Source organism: Elephas maximus, chromosome 2, assembly GCF_024166365.1.
Source record: "Elephas maximus indicus isolate mEleMax1 chromosome 2, mEleMax1 primary haplotype, whole genome shotgun sequence".
Lineage (NCBI taxonomy): Eukaryota > Metazoa > Chordata > Mammalia > Proboscidea > Elephantidae > Elephas > Elephas maximus.
This window is the reverse complement of record NC_064820.1, coordinates 213,141,396-213,162,094: the sequence shown is the minus strand read 5'-3', so window position 1 is coordinate 213,162,094 and position 20,699 is coordinate 213,141,396. Positions and strand designations below refer to the sequence as shown.

The window sequence follows — 20,699 nt, the reverse complement described above, 5'->3', positions numbered from 1 at the left end:
GAAGATTCTGCCTTCCAATGTTTTGTAAATGTGTACAACTGTAAATTGAGAAGCTTTTGACCTTTAAGAATTTAGCCACTGTGAGTAAAAGACAAACCTGACCCTGGGTCATCTTCCGGTATCTCTACCCTCATTCCTTCATTCCACAAATTTAGGCTCCTTTTCCGTATCTCAGGGACAGAGATAAGGCAAGGAAAGTGGCCCTCAAGTTTGGGCCTGGGGCAGAAGGTGGGCCACCCCAATTCACCTCCCCTTCCTCCATTCCCTCCCTGGCTCTTTGTTAGGAAGCCCCACAGGACACTCCTTCCCCACTAGAGGCTTCTCATAAAAAAAAAAAAAAAAGGAAACCCACTGCCTTCGAATTGACTGGCTGGTGGATTCGAACTAGCCACCTTTTGGTTAGCAGCCCAGCTCTTAACCACTGCATCACCAGGGCTCTGGCAGATGCAGAGGCTTCTCACACTCGCTGCCATTTGCCCCACAAGGCAGGAGCCTTGGGATAGTAGGCGCATCTAACAAACAGCCAATGTGTTCAGCCCAGTAGTTGAGTAGCTGCTTGCCTGGACACCCCTGACCCCCCGGGGAGCAGGAGGCCTGGGTCCTGTGAGCAGCATCTCACCCCGGGAGTAAACAGATTAACACGCACAACCGTTAACCAAGGCAGCAGGAAATCTCAGAGGTAGAGCCAGCCAAGTGCTCATTCCATCAATTCACCCATCAGAACAGTTGACTCTTCCCAGCTAGAAGCTCTCCTTAAAATAGCCTTTGTCATCACAGAGCGCCTGGGAAAGACTTCCACTATCACCTCTTACGTGACTTCCTCCGCCTCGAGGATCCCACACCTACTTCCCTGTCCCCTACCCCGGCCCCGCTTGGGCTCCAGCCGGCGGCAAGGGCTTGACGACAGGCGGGCGCGGGAGGCAGTGCGCACCGCGGGGTAGCTCTGGGTGCGGAGGTGGGCCGCGCTCGCCTCCCCCCGGCCGCTCCCGCAGATGGGGCTGTCCGCGGGCGGGGCGAGGCTTCGGTCTCCTCCTGCGCCTCGCGCTGCCGGCACCCGACACGGAGCCTTTTCCTGCGCCTGCAACGGAGACCCCGGCCACCACCGAGGCCCCCGCGGCCTCCCGGGAGAGCCTTTCAGCCGGGCGCGGGGGCTGCCTGTCGAGACTGCGCTGCGCGCTGCCGCCCGATATTCGGGGCGAGTCGGTCGCGCTGGCGGCGCTCGCGGGCCCGGTGGCGAGTGCCCCTCGCCGGGCTGCGCGCCGCCCCGGCCCCGGGTCCCCTGGAGCGTGCGGCGCCGGCCCGGGGGCCGAGGACACTGTCACCCCCGACGGCCTCTTCCCCACCGTGGACACTACCCCAGAGGCTTATGATAAGCAATCACAGGACCTTGGTTGAGGATTGTGATGAAATGGTTTCTAGTGCTTTTTCTAGTGCTTCTCAAAGCATTCTTCTGGGGGTAGGGAGGATTCTCGTAAACTCTTTAGGCCTTTTACTTTCCCTGTTTTTCCCCATTTTTTTCTCCAGTTTCTTGCACAGTTGATGATCTTTCTCATCGGTGTGGTCAGCTCCGTATTCTGTGGACATCTAGGGAAAGTCCAACTGGATGCTGTTACACTTGCTGTATCGGTAGGTTTTAAAACTGGATCTTTTTATGTGAGCTGACAGCACACTAAAGCGCAGTAGTTTGAACTGTGTTGTCCTGCGATTTGTGATTTTACAAGGTCCGGGCTCTACCTACTACAGCTTACCATGACCTCGTCTTTGGAAAACCATATGTTTGAAAGGAGATTGTGTCAGCTTCTTAGAAAAAATGGTTTGGGTACTCTAAAAATATCCATATACTGTATGAGCTGAGTTCCCGATGCAGAGGGATCATCAGGTATTACAGGAGTTTTTAGCAATCAGGTGCATCACGCAGGTGAAACTAAGTTCATTTTTGTACTGTTAGGTAATTTAAATCTGTCTGCCATTAGTCTAAGAAGCCCTGGTGGTGCAGTGGTTAAGCACTCGACTGCTAACCGAATCGTTGGCAGTTTGAACCCACCAGCTGCTCCGAGGGAGAAAGATGTGGCAATTTGCTTGTGTAAAAATTACGTCCTTGGAAATCCTATGAGGCAGTTCTACTCTGTCCTGCAGGATTGCTGAGAATCAGAATTAACTCGATGGCAGCGGGTTTGGTTTGGTTTGGACCATTAGTATGAATTGCACTCTTTATCAAGGCTGCTGCTCTATTTCACCCTGTGGAAAGTGTCTCCCCTCGGCCACTGAGTGAAATGACACCCCCTCCGAAGTCTTCTGTTCTGAATTTTCATCCATGATGTAGTCAAAAGTTGCCTCTGTTTTGCATTTCATCTAAGCTTTCAAAGGAGGTGGGATGTTGTCCTCCTGCTGGTGATGGCAGGTTGTTTTTTCCAATCTCAGAAAATGTCTTGTCTGTTCTTCTAGGAGGTGGGTGTATAAAGATAAAGGCAGAGCCATCAATGTTGTCCATTTAGCTTTATGGTAGAGAGGGCCTTGCTGTGTGGAGTCAGACATTTTATTTACAGTCGGTGAACTAACTTGGGTTGGGGGATATTTCTGCCTCGTTGCAAAGTTTAGGCTGGGCCTCTAAAAAGAGTCAAGATGGAAGAGGAGCTTCATAGACAGGCTATTCCAGTGTCACCTCTAAGAAATATGAGCTTGACCTTTACATCACACAGGCAACATGGCCATGGCTCCCATTGTGCTCCAGTTACCCTGTTCGGTGACATAAAGTGTGAACATAGATTAATAAGAAACTAAACCCGTTGCTGTTGAGTCAACTCGGACTCATAGCAACCCTATAGGACAGAGGAGAACTGCACCGTAGGGCTTCCAGGGAGGGCTGGTGGATTCAGACTGGCACCTTTTGGTTAGCCGCCGAGCTCTTAACTACTCTGCCACCAGGGCTCTGTGGACATAGATTAATAATGGGTAATTATCGGAAAGGAGTCCCTGGGCAGTGCAAACCATTAAGCTCTTGCTTGACTGCTAACCAAAAGGTTGGAGGTTGAATTTACCCAAAGGTGCTTTTGAAGAAGGGCCTAGAGATCTGTTTCTGAGATTTCAACCACTGAAAACCCTATGGAGGACAATTCTATTCTGACACACGTGGGGTCATCATAAGTCAGAATTGACTTGATGGCAATTTTGTTTTTTTTTAAACTATCTGAAACTTGAAGGAATAGTTTCTTAAGTTTCTCTGCACGACCCAGAATTGGGGTCCACACTTTCCTGTTATTGTTTCCAGCTCATTACTCTACTGTGCCCATTCTCGGATAGCCTGTTCCAAAACACCACCGTACTGATGATATCTGATGGTCAGTAAGCGATCTCCTCTTTGTTCATTGATGAGCTCAGCACCTGGGCACTCTTTTCCTCTACCCTGTGTCCTCCACCACCCATCGGTGTGTGAAACTGACGCGTCCAGCACTCTTCTTCCATCTCATTGACTTCCAGGACCCCTTGAGTCCATGTTAGGCCACACACCCATGCCACACCCTGCACGTTTTCATCCCCCAGCACAGACCCCCAGTAAACCAAAACCAAACCCATTGCCATCGAGTCGATTCTGACTCAAAGCGACCCTATAGGACAGAGTAGAACTGCCCCATAGAGTTCCCAAGGAGCGCCTGGTGGATTTGAACTACCAACATTTCGGTTAGCAGCCGTAGCTTTTAACCACTATGCCACTAGGTTTTCCTAGACACCCAGTAGAAGCTTTAAACTTTATTTTCTTACTCTCTCCACAACTTCCTTTGCCTGTCAGGTCCTCAACCCCATCTTTCCTTCCCTTTGATCCTTTGAGTCTTCCCATGCCAGAATTCCTCCATTTTCTCCCAGGTTTGCAGCCCCGTCTTGGCCTCCCTCCCTAAATCCTGGGCCCCAAAATCAGCTGCTGACCTCCTCTCACCTACAGCTTCAACTCCATCACCCCAGACCTTCCATCCCACTCCCTCTTCAAGGCCAGCCTTCCACCTGTGCTCCGGACCCATCCCTTCTCCTCTAGCCACTTGCCCTGAATAGTTTCTTTATTCACACTCCACTACTATAAACAGACTCACATCTCACCTATTTTATAAAAATGGCCCCATCTACCTATATCCCCCCAGCCCAAACTCTTTCTGTGGCCTGTTTCTATCTATGCTCTTGGCCAGAAAGTTGCCATTTTGTCACCCTTTTCTTCCATTGCAGTCTGGCCTTTGTTCTTCCCCTGCTCCCTTTAACCTGCTCTGACAGAAGTTGTTAGTGACCTTCTCTTTGCCCTCGTTTGGCCTCTGGGAGCTGCTGCACTGCCTTTCCCTCTCTGTTCTTTCTTGGTTCTCTTGCTACCTCTCTGATGATTGGACTTCTCCTTTCTCTCTCTCTCCTTCCCTTCCTCTCTCTTTTTTGTTTTTAGTGTCCCTTCTTTATTGGTGTTTCCCAATTCTGTATCTCCGTCCTTGACCTGAGCTTGCAGGATATACCAACTTCAGTACACCAGGGACTCTTCAGACTCAATACTTAGTGACCACATTCCCCTGGGAGCACTCTAAATACGTTCTCTGTGTACCCCACATTGCCATCAGTCAGCAAGCCCTGGTAACTTTATTTCCAAAATTGCTTAAAATCACTCCCTTTGTTCTGGGTCCTGCTACCACTCTCCTGGGTCAGACCTTTACCCTTCCCAGTTCACACTGCTGCCTCTGACGCCTAACTGGCCTCTCCTCCAGCCCTGAATCCATCCTGCCCTCCTCCATTCTGCAGCCAGAGTCTAAACCACAGATCCATTCATGTCACTCTTGGCTTACCACGCTTCAGTGCCCCCATCACCTGATGAAAGAAGTTCAGGCATCTCAGCCTCCCTTTGTCTCGGCCTCCTGCCCACTCCACGCCCCTTTTTGTCCATGCCCAGTGTATGCAGTTGTTTATGTGTGAGCTCTGCACTGGGCTGGTGTACTGATTAACTCACACGTGTCCTTGTAGACACAGCTTGGGGGCATCTCCAGAAAACATCCCGTGGAGACCCCACAGGGCCCAGAGCCTTTCTCTGTACCCCGGGTCCTGTGCTTGCTGCTGTCTGGCACTTGCTGTGCTCTGCTGACATTTTGTCTTCATCCTTCTTGCTTGCTGATCTGCAAGCTCATCTTCATTTTTGCTTAGCTTGGTTCCTGGTACAGACCTGGCCCTACCAAAGATTTCAGAGGAACACACAGGTCAGGCGTGCTGCCCACTGTGAGCCTCTCTCTCCTCAGCATCTCCCACGTTGATCTTTTCTTCCCTCCTTCAACCCCACGTCTTCATCCTTTTCCATTCTGTAAATGGTGAGGGTTAAGACATTACGATTGTGTATTTGCATACAGTCTTGTGACTCCTGTTCTTTCATTTATTTTATTAAATCCATTTAGAAATGTATCTTGGGGGGGCCTAAATTAAGACTTTATACATTGTTCTTTGATTTTTCTTCCCCCCTTTTTTCTGTTTTTTCCCCAAATCATCTAATGATGGGGTGGGGGATGGAAACTTTTGTGTGTTAAAAAGAAAATAGGAATAGAGTAAATACAAGCCCAAAATTATGTAGAAAGGCCTGAGCGTGGTATGCAGAAAGGCTGGTATATTCCAAAGACATGAATTTCTGTTAATGAGGTAGATCTGTACTCATCTTCCTTGGCAAATGGATGATGACAGTTGGCTTGTAATTAGCTCTTAAGTGGTAACTAACTGCTGAAAAGACAATAGGCTCAATTTCAATAAAACACTTTATATGAAAGCAGATACATTTTCTTTTTACCTTATGAAAAATTCTGTATGGTATGAAAGATTTTACAAAAGTGTTTCTTTAATTTGATCATGGTAAAACATATATAACAAATTTTGCCATTTTAAGCATATAATTCAGTGGCATTACATTTACAAAGTTGTGCAGCCATCACCCCCATCTATTTCTAGATGTTAATTTGTTTTTTTAAATAAAAGAACATTTATTTCTACCCTATCTTGTTATACAAAGAGTTTGAGCTGCTCCCTGAAGGACCGAATTACTGGGCTAACGGCTGTGGGGTCCATGGTCTCAGGGAACATCTGACTCGGTTGGCATAACATAGTTTATAAAGAAAATGTTCTACATTCTACTTTGGTAAGTAGTATCTGGGGTCTTAAAAGCTTGTGAGCAGCCATTTAAGGTACTCTACCCCATCAGGAGCAAGGGAAAATGAAGAAAACCAAAGACAGAAGGGAAAGATTAGTCCAAAGGACTAATGGACCACACCACCACAGCCTCCACCAGACTGAGTCCAGCACGACTAGGTGGTCCCCAGCTACCACCACTGACTGCTCTGAGAGGGATCACAATAGAGGGTCTTGGAAGAGCTGGAGAAAAATGTAGAACAAAATTCTAACTCACAAAAAATAAATAAATAACTAAAATAAGGACCAGACTTACTGGCTTGACCAGAGACTGGAGAAACCCTGAGAGTATGGCCCCCAAACACCCTCGTAGCTCAGTAATGAGGTCACTCCTGAGGTTCACCCTTCAGCCAAAGATTAGACAGGCCCATTAAACAAAACAAGATCAATGGGGCACAACAGTCCAGGGGTGAGGACGAGAAGGCAGGAGGGGACAGGAGAGCTGGTGATTGGAAGCCCAAGGCTGAGAAGGGAGAGTGTTGACATGTCATGGGGTTGGTAACCAATGTCATAAATATGTGTACTAATTGTTTAATGAGAAGCTGGTTTGTTCTGTAAACCTTTATCAAAAGCATACACACACACAAAAAAAATCGACTCAACAAAAAAAAAGAAGAAATGACATTGTATCTACTTCTTTAAAGTACAAATCTTAATGACGCAAATATGCAAACATCTTGTTCTCTGCAGACCCCCCACCTTGGAGGCCTGATGTCAAAAAAAACAAAACAACACAAAAAAGGATTAGCAGCACCAGGTACCTCTGGAAGTAGAGAGTGAAAGTGGGGCTAAAAGTAGGTTGCAAATCTCTTTAAGGAACAGGTTAGGACTCAGATCTCACTCACTCCATGCCTCTCCCCAATCTGAGCAGCAGCATGAAGCCTTCTTCTCAAGCGAGGGTAAAACAGGATGATTACACTACAGAATACGAGGCAGAGAGGAGAGCGGGGCAAAATAATGTGCCCAGGAAGATTAAATGAAAGTTTACATAGTGAATGTCAAGACTCCAGCTTTCTTCTGCACATGGCCCCCAAAATACTGGCAGCCAGGTATATATCCTCTAGCATGAAGTTTGTAAGATTATTCTCTGGATACTCTAACTGGTGCAAGAGAAAAGAAGTAAAGAAACTATAATCCTGTTCTCCATAAGGAGGTGCCTCAGGCCAATCACAGACTATGTTATTGCTGACCTAGGAGGCTAAGGGTATTATGTAAAGATATTAATATAAGAGTAACCCCCAGAACAAAAATTCAGACGTGTAATGTCAGAACGACAAAAAGGGGAGGAAAGGCAAGGAAATCAGCATACATGTGAAGGGCTGCTGCTCTCAGCATAAATATAAACAAAAATGAAATAAGACAGAACAGAAATCAAACGCCTCACTACTTCTAAAAAAAAAGCTTGTACTGGTTTACAAAAATACATTCAATATAGAAGGATAAATAGTTGGTAGAATAGAGTCAAAGTAATATGATGAAAAAAGATTTAAGCTGAGGGTAAGATTAGCACAAGACAGGCTGCAAATTTTACTCTAAGCTCCCTACTTGCATGGTGCTTCGTGTTCCTAGGATCTTAACAAACTTTTTGTTTAGGAGAAGGATAGTTTTTGTTTATACTGAAACTTGGAGATATTTCTCTTGAAGATTCTCATAAAGTGGACACTATGACAGAAGATAGTGCCTCGGACGGCTTCCTACAACAGATGCAGTAACAATTGTTGTACTGTCCTTTATTGTAACGCCATCCATTGGAAGCTAAGGGTATAAATAACGTCAGAGCTCAGTTTGATAAAATCCATGAACTTGTTGACCACCAAGAACACAGTTCTAACTCAACTCAGGCTGTAGAGAAAAATTAATATCCCAACTCAACTAAAGTGAGTCGGTCAGTTTATAAAAAAAAAAACTCTCATGTGTGACTTTTTTTTTTTTTAATACAGAACTTTTTAGAAAGTGTCTTTTCCTGGAAGGCTAAGGTGTCTTAGAGCTTAGCCACAACATTCTGCTGGCGTGGAATTTAGAACAAGGTCTTGGTGTAAGTGTGTCCTGGTCCTTATCCTGCCAGGAATTTCTGGCTTCCACTGAGATTGAGGCTCCTGCCTCCTGTGGCGCTAGCCCTGTGTATGGCCTTTGGAAATTGTGGAACAAGTTGCTAATGTGCTCAGCAGCTTACAGAAAGGTTGGAGGTTCAAGTCCACACAGAGGTGCCTCAAAAGAAAGTCCTACTTTCAGAAATAAGCCCTTGAAAACCTTATGCAGCACAGTTCTACTCTAAGGAACTTGGGTCGCCATGAGCCGGAGTTGGCTTTAATGTGCACTGAACTTCACAGTCCTTTACAGTTTTTCACGTTCAGTCTCATTTAATCCCCATAACAGCCTTTTAAGGTCAATCTAGGGGTAGTGGCCTCATCTTTTTTTTACACATGTGAGAAAACAGCTTAGGGAAGTTAACTCCTCTGGCCACCGTGCGTGAGAACCAGGATGAAAACGAGGATCGTCTGGCCCCCAGCCCTACATTCTTCCCACTTTCCCTGTAAAACGGCACACTTAGACCCTCGCCCTTACTTGCAGGCTACCCTCTGTGCCTGTGGGTGTCAGGGGAACTGGGAGCTGGGTGAGGGTTGGTAGACATGATAACACAAATCTAACCTCATTTCAGATCACTATCTGAGTAACCTAGGGCAAGTGACGTCAACTTTCTGTAACTCAGGATATCCATAAAATGGGAGCAGTGATAATAGCAACGTGTGTGAAGGGCTTAAGACAGTGCCTGGCACATAGTAGGTGCTCAGTAAATGTTTGCTATTGTTACTAAATACACATCCTACAGGCCAGGAGCAGCATCTTTAGATATTAAGCACAGCTGAACATTTAAATGTAGAAATAATTGTAACATCTGTGTTGTTTAAGAAAAACTAGGTTCTAAGCTTCCCTTATTTTTTTTTTAAGCTTCCCTAGAGGGAACCCTGGTGGCGCAACGGTTAAACACTCGGCTGCTAACCAAAAGGTTGGCAGTTCAAACCCACCAGCCTCTCTGTGGGACAAAGATTAGGCAGTCTACTTTTGTAAAGATCATAGCCTTGGAAACCCTATGAGGCAGTTCCCCTCTGTCCTATGGGGTCACTAAGAGTCAAATCAACTCAATGGCAATAAGTGTTTTTTTTTGTTTTTTTTTTTTGGTAAGCTTCTCTGGTTATACAGTGTGATTATTATCCTTTAATTAGAAGGTGTATTTTTGTTTTATAACTGAGAAGGATAGATGTGAACACCCATTTGGTCTGCAACATAGAGCCTTAAGTGTACGATTATGAGTTGTTCTTTAGAAATAAACTTGCTGAGGTTTCTTCATTAGAAAGGGAGTTGTTTGACATGATTCTGTCCTTGCATAGTTCCCCTGAGTATTTACTGCACCTGGTCTGCTGTTTTTCGCAGGTCGTGAATGTTACTGGGATTTCAATTGGAACAGGTTTAGCCTCAGCCTGTGACACACTAATGGCCCAGGTGAGAGTCCCCCCTCTACCGCATACACCTTTTTTTGTCAAGTACCTTTCACCTTAGAGACTGCATAGGGGAATATCCACCCTAATGCTTTTTTTTTTTTGTCAAATATAATGCTGGTAATAACTGCAAAATAGTAGTCCTTGGGTGGTGCAAATAGTTAAGTGCTCAGCTACTAACTGAAAGGTTGGTGATTTCAATCTACCCAGAGGTGCTTGGAAGGCCTGGCAATCTACTCCTGAAAGATCACAGCCATTGAAAACTCTATGAACACAATTATACTCTGAAAGACACGGAGTTGCCACTGAGTCAGAATTGACTCAGTGGCAACTGGTTTGGTTTGTTTTAGAATAACTGTAAATACATGTAGAGTTGTTGTTTGGTGCTGTCGAGTCAGTTCAGACTCATAGTACCCTATGTACAACAGAGTAATATGCTGCTCAGTCTTGCACCATCCTCACAATCGTTGTTATGTTTGAGCTCATTGTGAGCCATGGTGTCAATCCATCTCGCTGAGGGTCTTCCTCTTTTTTGCTGACCTTCTGCTTTACCAACCATGATGTCCTTCTCCAGGGACGGATCCCTCCTGATAACATGTCCAAAATATATGACATGAAGTCTCACCATCCTCGCTTCAGAGGAACATTCTGGCTGTACTTCTTCCAAGACAGATTTTGTTCCTTCTTCTGGCAGTCCATAGTATATTCAGTATTCTCCGCCAACATCATAAGTAGAGTGACCTTTACTAATTCTGTCCTGGGGGTTCTTAGCTTTGCAGGGACCCTATTTTCCTTGCTCCTCTCTGTCCGATTTTTCCTACCTACCACCATTCTCCCTTCACCCACCACCCCACCGCCACTCTGTCTTCTCTCCTTCACAGCTAAGCTTCTTGAAAGTGTTCTTTGTACGTCCTTTCCTGACTTCCCACTGTCAACACAGTCCCATCTGATACTTTCCCATTCCTGCCCATTCTGTCAACCTGGTCTCTTCAGGACCTCTGGTGGCTAAATCATCAGGTGAACACTTTGCAGTCCTTAACCCACTTGGCTCCTCCTGCTTTTTGAAACATTCCTTTGGCTTCCATGATTGAAAACTCTCCCAACTTTCTTCCTGCCTTTCCAGCTGCTCCTGACCTACAGTCTCCATTGTAAATTCTTCCTTTGCCTGCTCCTGAAGTGTGGCTCTCCTTCAGAGATCCTCCCAGCCCTCATCTTCTCCTTTCCTGGGGCTTCTGTCTCCACTCTGACATTGAAACTCCCACCTTTCCATCTCCTGTCCACATATCTCCCCTGAGTACCAGATTCAAACGTTGAATTATCTCCTGGACATTTCAAATATACCTGCATCTCAAACTCAGCCCAACCAGAACTAAACTCATCAGTCTTTTCCATTCTTTCTGTAGCTCAAGTTATTCGTAAAATGGGAGCAGTGTAAATAACACCCTGTCTGTGAAGGGCTTAAGACAATGCCTGGCACATAGTAAGTGCTCGGTATATGTTTGCTGTTATTATTAAATGCACATCTTATAAATCAGGGGCAGCATCTTTAGATATCAGATACAGCTTAACTTTTAAATATAGAAATAATTGTAACATGCCATGTTGTTTAAGAAAAACCAGGTTCTAAGCTTCCTTGGTTGACATAGGGTGATTATTGTCCTTTAATTAGGGGTCCATTTTTGTTTTGTAGTTGATAAGAATAGATATTTCTCCCCTAGGATTTCCTTTCAGGAATAATACCATTCTCTACTGAAGCCAGAAACCTTCTTCATCTCTCATCTGCATATATTAGCAGAACTTTTGGTTACTACTGATTTTGACTCCTAAATATTTCTTGAATATGATCACTTCTGTCCATTATTGCCAATACTCTGGTCCAGGACAACAGCATCTGTCAGAAGACTGGGGACTCTTGAGTTGATGTGCCAGCATCATCAGAGGAGAGGCAGATTCTGGTCTAGGCTATTTACTCCTGGTACTGTCTTCCATCTTGCCCACTTAATCTAGAACCACAGTGGACTCTTAGCACCTTACAGGGAAAGGGTATATCCCCCTTTCAGTCTTTAAATCTCCAGGGTTTAGCATTGTGCTTGCTATACCATGGGTACCTTGAATATTTGTTGAATAAGTGAGAGGGATGGATGGATGCATGCATGTGTGCATGTATGGATGGATGCATGGATGCATGGATGGGTGGATGCATGGATGGGTGGATGCATGGATGGATGAATGGGTGAGTGGGTAGATGGAGACATGGGTGAATGGTTGAATGAATGGATGGATGGATGGTTGCATGGGTGGATGAATGCATGAATGCATGGTTAGATGCATGGATGATGGATGAATGGATAATATATGCATGGGTGAATGGATGTATGGATGTGTAGATGGATGGATGTGTGGATGAGTGGATGGTTGGATACATGGGTAGATGGGTGGATGCATTAGGTAGTTGGGTGGATGGACGGATGAATGATAGATGCATGGATGAATGAGTCCTGCCTTTAAACACAATGTCTGGGAGACTGAGGATGGGGCAATGTGGCAAGAAAGGGGAAGCATGGAACATATGTGGTGTATCCTGTCACTCAGCTCCTCAGCAGTTTGTACACTAGGGTATTCTGAGATAGTTTTTACAAGCTAGGCTGAACTTTGGGAACATGGCTCTGAAGTACTTAATGTAATTTAGGCCAAAGTTAGCACTGGGTTGACATGGTATAGGATATGAAATTTTATTTTAAAGTAGTTTTTTTTTGGGGGGGGAGGTCTCTTTTAATGTATGTTTAAGGTAGACTCTTTTTGGTCGCAGGAAAGAAATAGTCATTCAGGTTACTTGGAAAGGAACTCAGAGAGAGTACACATGGCCTAGATTCCATAAGCTGTCAGGAGCCAAGGCTATTCTAGGGATCAGCTCCTCTCCATGTCTGCTGGGGCATTCCCCTGGGTGCCTGCCCTCTTCTGCTTCCATTAACTGCACCCCACCCTATGCTGTGACCTCTCAGCTTCTGCTTTCTCATGGCTCCTATCCCTTCATAGCTTTATCAAACTTCAATCGGACCGTGGTAGTGTTCTGTGCAGAACTCTCCAGTGAAGCTCCTTTCACTCAGGGTGGAAGACCAAGCTCTTGTGGAGGCTGGTGAGACCTTACGTGATCTTCCCCCTCCTCCCAGCCACTCTTCTACTGCCCTGCAGGACTCTAGTTTCCAGCCACACTGGTTGCCCATGCTGTGCCTTGTCCCAGATATCCACCATGGTACATTGTCTCATCACTAGGTCTGCCCTCGAATATCACCTTCTCAGTGACACCTTCCCTGATCACCATTTAAAAAATTGTGCTCCCCCTCCAACACTCTATCCCTCTTCCCTGTGTGATTTTTCTCCATACCACTTATCACCATACAGTAGACATGTATAATGTACTCAGGAACTTGGATGTTTATCTTATTTATTGTCTGTCTCTCCATCCTTCTAGCACGTAAGCTTCATGAGGGCAGGGGCTTTTTCCTCTTTCGTTCACTGCAGTGTCTCGAACATGCCTAGCACTCAGTAGGAATTCAAGAAATACTTGCTGAATGAATCTGGAAGACTCTAACATGGGCCCAGTTCTGCCCGTACCTCCTTTTAAGCTTCAGTTTCTGCTGCCAATACCTTACATGTTTAAAAGCCCCAGTTCCAAGGAGTAGCGATCTAGTGGTTCCAGGACGTGCTTAAAATGCCAGAGGGGGCCAACTAGCTCATTGATTGCCCTTGGCTTTGATGTTTGTCCATGGTCCCATGAGCTGTGGCTTGGCTAGGGAGGAGATGGTAGAAACAATGGCTGCCTTGGCAGCAGGGTGGGCAGGCAGGGCAGTTTCCCCCTAGGAGGGGCTGTTGGTAGTGCATCTTCCAGTATATTGCGGCATTCTTTATAGTTGTATTTGTTTTCTCAAGTCATTTGGAGGCAAGACCCTAAAACGTGTGGGGGTTGTACTTCAAAGAGGACTTATCGTTTTGATGCTGTGCTGCTTTCCTTGTTGGGCCATCTTCATCAACACCGAGCATATCCTCTTGCTCTTAAAACAAGATCCTGAAGTCTCCAGGTCAGCATCCTCTCTAATTCTAGAATCTTGTATTAAGACTAAGTGGCTCTCTGGTCATCTCACCTCTGTGTATATTTTCGACTGATTATCTGGATTCGAACTCTTGTGAAAATGGAAGCTGTAACTGTGAACCACAGAATCCTAGGGCTGGCAGGGACCAGCTGAGATCAGAATAACTAAGTGCCCAAAACGAAAAGATGCAGGACTGGAATATAATTCTCTTGGCCCAGTCTATTTTGGTGTTTTGTAAATGCATAAATATTTTTCCCCTGACAAAAGTAAAACAGCAACACAGTTGCCTTCACCTTCATTTTTAGAGTTTTTTTTTTCTTTTTAAACCTATGGTTCCCGAGCGCTCTCTGGTATTATACTTGGGGTACATGGGATGCAAAGAGGAGTCTCTCCTTTCTAGAAGACTGTTTGTCTTGCTTCATTGTGAAGTATAGCTACAGTCTTGACTCTTTCAAAAAGTTTCTGAATTTTGCCTAAGTTTTATTTCATTTTTCTATGTTCATTCCACCCTTCATACTGAGGAAGTGGAAAATGTAAAGTTGTCACGCTGCCCTTAGGAAGTAGACACTCAGCTTGCCTAATGCAATGTTGACTGAGATTGTAGAAAAAGAATCACTTTTAATCAGGGCTTAAAACTGGTTGTCCATCTCAATCCCCTGCAGAGAATTTGCCTTTCCACCCCAAATATGCTGAAGCAGAATCTATATTTTAACAAGACCTTATGTACACATAAGAATCACCTGGGGATCTTGTTAAAATGTAGATTCTGCTTCAATATAACCCAGTTTTGTTGATTCAATTCCGACTTACAGCGACCCTATAGGACAATATATGCTTCAATATATTTGGGGTGAAAATGCAAATTCTCAGCAGGGGCTTAAACCGGACTGAACCCTTTCGAAGCTCTGCTTTTAATTGTTATTAAATCTCTTCCATTTGAAAACAGCATGGCCAGCAATTGATTTAATACTAATTTGGAAGGCTATTTTTTGTTTATTTCAGGATAGCCCAGGTTTATGTGATGATTTTTATTCCTGCTCTTCCCGTAAGTTACCACTCTAGAATGTTCTTATATTTCATCACATGAAGTAGCCCATGGATGTTGTCATGTGCATGCTCCTCCTCCCCTCCATTTTTGTTTGTTTATTTTATTATAGTAGTATTTATGCAAAAGTTCAACATGTGTTTTCTTGGACCTGCTATTCCTACCCGTATGAGTCGGAATCGACTCGACGGCACTGGGTTTTTTTTGGGGGGTTATTCCTACCTCACTGATTCTCAGAACTTGTACTACTTTGATGTCCAACAGCTTAAATTAAATACAAACATCCATGAGGGAAAGAAATTCCTTTCCTGATTCCTTATTCTGTGGTTACGTTTGATTGCAAGTGAATCAAAATGCCTTCTTAGATGAGGTCATCTGGGATTTGGTGAAGTGCTCCCAACAGGCACCCTTAGGGCAGCTCACTGTACCAAGGCAGCAGCTTCTGCTTCAGCTGTTTTGAATTTGTGTGTCAGTTCTTCAGGGAGTAAATCTTTTATATGCTCTAGAAAAATGCAAATAACTAGTGCCCTAGCTCTCTGAATTTGAGGCCACATATCAAGAGAGAGGAGCTCCTAAGCAGTGCAAACAGTTGACATGCTTGCTACTAACCAAAAGATTGGAGTTTTTAGTCCACCCAGAAGCAGCTTGGAAGAAAGACCTGGCAGTCTGCTTCCAAAAAATCAGCCATTAAAAACCCTGTGGAGCACAGTTCTGCTCCAACATGCATGGGGTTGCCATGAGTCAGAATTGACTACAGGGCGAGTTTTTTTTTTTTTTTTTTTTTAAACAAGAAGAAGTGTCTTAAAACAGAAGCAAAGTGAACTGTTGGAATTATACTTTTATGCTGAGAGATGTTTGTTTTTCTATTTAATCTTTTAGGCAACACTCCTGTTCCACCTGCAAACAAGATATTTACAAAGTCAGGTACTGATTCTTTTTTTTTTTTTTTATCTTTACTCCACAATACTGGAAAAGTATGGTAAACAGTTTTAGGGAATTTCCTATAAAAGTAATTTATAAATTTTTTTTTCTGCAGTTCTACACCAGAACTTTTCACCTGGGGTATCTGGGGACTTGTGGATGGATTTTGTCCAGCCTAGGAGAGATGCTTATATCAATCCATTGGATTCCTCTCTGGTCACCTTCTTACTTTCTGCAGTTGCCCACACCCCATCCGTTACCTCTTCTGTGTGCTGGCTGCTGGCTTTGCACCTGGCTTCAGAACTGGGCTCTGATGCTTCTTTTTCAGAGGGAGAAGGCACAGTTGCTGTGGCCACATTCCTGGAAGGCATGGAGTTCACTGTGCTCTCAGTGGAGGTAGAAGGGGTGCCCAGGAGAGGGCTGAGGGCGAAAAGCATGTGGGCAGTGAAAAGAGGTTGTGCTCTGCCTCACTTTGTCTCTTCCCCTAGTCTATCTAAATGTGAGCAGCATGCTTGCCTTTATTTTACCTCTTGTTCATCCAAGCCAGAACGGAATAAATTCTACATTGATGGCAGTCAACTCTCTGTTTAAATGCAGAGGGGAAACATTTTAAAAAAGAAAATGTTTATTTGAGCACTAGTGTAGGGTGAAGTCCTTAGGTGATGCAAATGGTTAAGCTCACAGCTACTGAAAGGTTGGCATTTTGAATCCACCTGGAGGTGCCCTGGAAGATTTACTTCAGAAAAACCAGCCACCGGAAACGCTGTGGAGCAGGTCTGCTCTGACACACGTAGGGTTACCGTGAGTTGGAATCGACTCAATGGCACCTGGTTTTTTTGGGGGAGGGCGGTTAAGTGTAGAGTGGGCAACATATACACAAGAAATGAGTGATTGTGGGGCCATCAATAAAGGGGTGAGCATTTATTTACTGGGTGCCTTCTGTGAAGCAGGCATTGCTTAGGTGTTTTGTACCAGGTAACCACATGAATGCTCACTGCAGCCCTGCAGGTAGGTGGTCTATCTTCCAGTTTGATAGATAAAGAAAAGAGAAGTTCAGAAAAGTTAAATAACTTGGTCCAAGTGTCTCCCAAATGCTTTTTCCTTTACACCTCATATCAGGACCCAATTTGCTGTTCACATGATTGTTTCGCCTCTTTTCTCTCTCTGTTATTGTTACGGAAACTATGACCTACTTCGTAGATAAAAATTAACATCAATCCAGTCCCCAAAATATGAGGATTAATAAAATCTCCGCTTTCCCACTTCTCAGTCATCTCTGACACCAGCTGCCTATGCAGCGCTTACTCTCTCTGACCCAAGCCACCTGGAGCTAGGTCAGATCTCACAAGTTAAAAGGACACTGTCCTTCAGATTGCCAAAGAGGTCCACGTGACACCCTTATTTCTGACCTACTGGCCACCAATTCAGAGTTTTCCCACCACTCCTTCAGGATGCCAACCACAAGCTTGGGGGCCTCCCCTGGGCTCCCTCACTTCTACCTGCTGGCTCTCACTATGCCTTTTGGGTTTGATAATTTGCTGGAATGAAGGTCCTATACTTATGACTACAGATTTATTATAGCAAAAGGATATAAATCATAATCAGCATAAAGAAGGGATGCATGGGGTGAGGTCTTGGGAGGGTTTCTCTTGTGGAACTTCTGTGTTCCAGAAAGGGCGCACTACCCTCCCACATGTATCAATGTCTTTCACCAGCCAGGAAGCTCTTGGACCTCCCGTTTCCAGAGCTTTTACTGGCTTTATTGCATAGTCATGATTGGGGCCTTATTGTATATGCATGTTATAGGCCTCAATACATATGCATGATTAAATCATACTACTCTTCCTCCCTGAGATCAGCTAATATCAGGCCACCAGGTGGTCCTTCTGGCTTGGCCAGCCTCCCCACTCATCAGCACAAATTCTCTGGTAAATAGTCTAGGCCTATATAACAAACCAAAACCCAAACCAAACCCATTGCTGTCGAGTCGATTCTGACTCATAGTGACCCTATAGGGCATAGTAAAATTGCTCCATAGAGTTTCCAAGGAGCAGCTGATGGATTCCAACTGCTGACCTCTTGGTTAGCAGCCATAGCTGTTACCCACTGTGCCACCTCAGTCACTCAAGAAGTTCCAAAGATTATCTCTCGGAAACCAAGGGCAAAGGACATAGTGCTCTTCGTTACCTCACACCTATCTGAGTCACTCAGAAGTGTCTTGTTGAGTTTGGCTGGACGCTTAACCTGTGGAGTTTCAGTCCCTGGCTGTTGTAGTCATGTGAAACTTTGCCATAATTTAAAGTCATTGGCTATTTAACTCCGAATGTTTAGTTGACAACCTAATGAATTAGCATTTGAAAATGTTAATGTGTTCCTATTTTTTGGGGGGATTTTAGGGTATCATCTTGCCTCAGATTATTACTGGGATTGCAGCAAATGTCATCAACCTGGGCATGAATGCCCTCTTGCTCTACGTCCTGGACCTTGGGGTGGTGTAAGTAGTGATCCACTTACTCAATACATATTGAGTGTCTGCTGTGTGCTGGGGGCCATCCTAGGGGCTGGGGACACAGGGTGCTAGAGCAGTGTCCCTACCCTCGGGGAGATAAGCCCAGTATAGACAAGTAAACAGGCAAGTACAGTTTGGTGTGACCAGTGCTATGTATGACAGGGGTAAGAACTGGTGCCATGGGAACGTGTGGGAAGAGCATCTAACCCAGGCTGTTGGAAGGAGAAGTAGGTGGGCTAGTGGTTCAGGAGATTAGGGGCAGTGTCTTAGAAGAAGACACTTTGGAATTAGCCAGAGAAGGAAGTTGCTAGGGTCTGTGAAAAGTGGAGGTGGGTGGCCGCTGTAAAGGGAAGAATGAGGCAGGGGCTTATAGGGGTTCATCTAGTATCTCTGAATTGGGCCAAATTCTCTTTACAAAGCTTGAGAAGATAAGGGGTCACACAGAGAAAGCACTATCAGTATGGACTTCCCTTGGTAGGCATAGTGCTGTTTTGTCTGTTCCTCACTTGAGAAACCCTCTGAGTCAGTGGCCCAGAGCCAGCCTCCTTCATGCATGGCTACAGAGCTGTCACGACAGCATGTGTAGTCCTAGCCCCAACAAAGCACAGGTGCTTTAGGGCAGTGTGTTTCTTTCTAACCAAAATTGATTTAGTAGGTCATGACCAGCACTTTTAAAAAGGAAATATTTCAGAATAGAAAATATCAGAGTGTATCAACTATCAAGATATTATGCATCAAAAAAAAAAGATATTATGGATGAACTTTTGTTTCAGTTATGTATGATGTGTACGTGTGTGTACACATATATTAATAATGTGGATACTAGATAATGATGTAAACAAAATGATTTTTTACTGTTGGTTGCACTATATATGTATACACACACACACACAAGCCATTAATTAAAGGTTAGCGTGGGAGGGGTTGGAACATAAGAACGATCAATGAAAAACCATTTATGACAATTTTCTTATGCCAGGAAACGGAAAGTGGCTGGGAGCCAAGCTGGCAAGTTTGACATTGAGTGGGCATGTAAGTGTGCCCTCAGAGACCTTCCCTTACAAGCTTTCTGGACAGATGTACACAGGACAGATTGAGAATAGGTAGATAGAAGGAGAAGAAAATGTAAGAATGGATTAAGAAATCATAAAATGTGAGCACTGGATAGGACACTAAAACGCAAAACCAGAAGAAAAAGATGAGTGTCTGAGGTTATTTTCACATAGAGAACATGAATTTACGGTAACTCTGGGAAATAGGACTATTAACATAAATAAGTATTTTGAACATGGTGGTTGTTTATATACACCTTTTAACTATTGTTCAAGAATATATTTGATGGGTCATATAAAGCTGCTGGAAGACCCAAGGAAAGGTGATAAATCCGTATCCTTTGTGGTTTTTCCATTGATGAATAGTAATATTTGATTATTCCCCAAAATTCAATCTTGGTGGAAGGAAAACAAGACTATTATAAATGGATATGGTTATAAAATATTAAAAGAAGTCAGCCCAGCAGTTCTAAGCTTATGAAATAACTATGATTCTTACACGGAGAATAAACTTGTCAAGGATCAATTGTTGTTTCATATTTGGAAGGAATATACTGACAGGCATTGTTTTTTCCTTCAGAGGCTCTGCTTGGGCCAGCACAGCTTCCCAGTTCTTCCTGTCTCCTTTTCTTTTCCTGTGTGTATGGTGGAAAAAAATCTATGTTGACACCTGGGGAGGTAAGGAGACATTGATTTCTTATATTATGGTATTTGTTATTCAGAAAGCTATAATTCTGGCTTCTAGTTTTTTTTTTTTCCCCCAGAGGTTTTTGTTTGTTTTTATCTTTTGGGAAATTTAAAAATTATGGAAAATGTTTAAGTTGCTGAAATATAAAGGGTACAGTGTCAATATGAGATTGTTTTTTATGTTCATGAAGGCAGCTTTTGTTCATAGAAAAGACTGTATTTGTGGCTCCTGGAGGTTTAAGAATTAATATTTAATTACCTAAAATTGCAAATATAAGATTCCAGGTTTTCTCTTCTGGATCATTTTATTCTCTGAAGGGGAAGTTCAAGTAATGTCTTATCAGTTCAAGTGTACATACTGAACTCTCTTGAACAGTACCATTTACCACCTCATCAAATTCTCTCATACATTTTATCGTGCATCTATCAATTAAAAATAGAATATGCGTGCGTGCATGCGTGTGTGTGTGTGTGTGACAGAGAGAGACCAGGTGCAGTCATTGAAAAAAAATTATTGTGGTAAGATATATATAACAAAATTTACATTTTAACCATTTTTAAAGTGTACAATTTAGTGGCATTAATTATATTCTCATATGCTGTGCAACCATCAGCACTATTTATTTCCAAACATTTTTCATCACTGCAAACATAGCCTTAACCAATAACTCCCCCTTTTCCCTCCCCCCAACCCCTAATAATCTACTTTGTGTT

The 20,699-nt window shown here is 44.0% G+C and overlaps 1 protein-coding gene across 1 annotated transcript in view; it reads left to right on the top strand.

Moving 5' to 3' along the window:
- Positions 1-20,699, top strand: part of LOC126068353 (multidrug and toxin extrusion protein 2-like) — an 89,835-nt gene that overhangs the window by 137 nt on the left and 68,999 nt on the right. Inside the window, 9 exon segments of the mRNA XM_049870843.1 lie at positions 156-228; positions 833-1,233; positions 1,525-1,626; positions 9,616-9,684; positions 13,611-13,759; positions 14,774-14,816; positions 15,696-15,740; positions 18,134-18,231; positions 19,879-19,976. Coding sequence (XP_049726800.1) covers positions 156-228; positions 833-1,233; positions 1,525-1,626; positions 9,616-9,684; positions 13,611-13,759; positions 14,774-14,816; positions 15,696-15,740; positions 18,134-18,231; positions 19,879-19,976 — 1,078 coding nt within the window.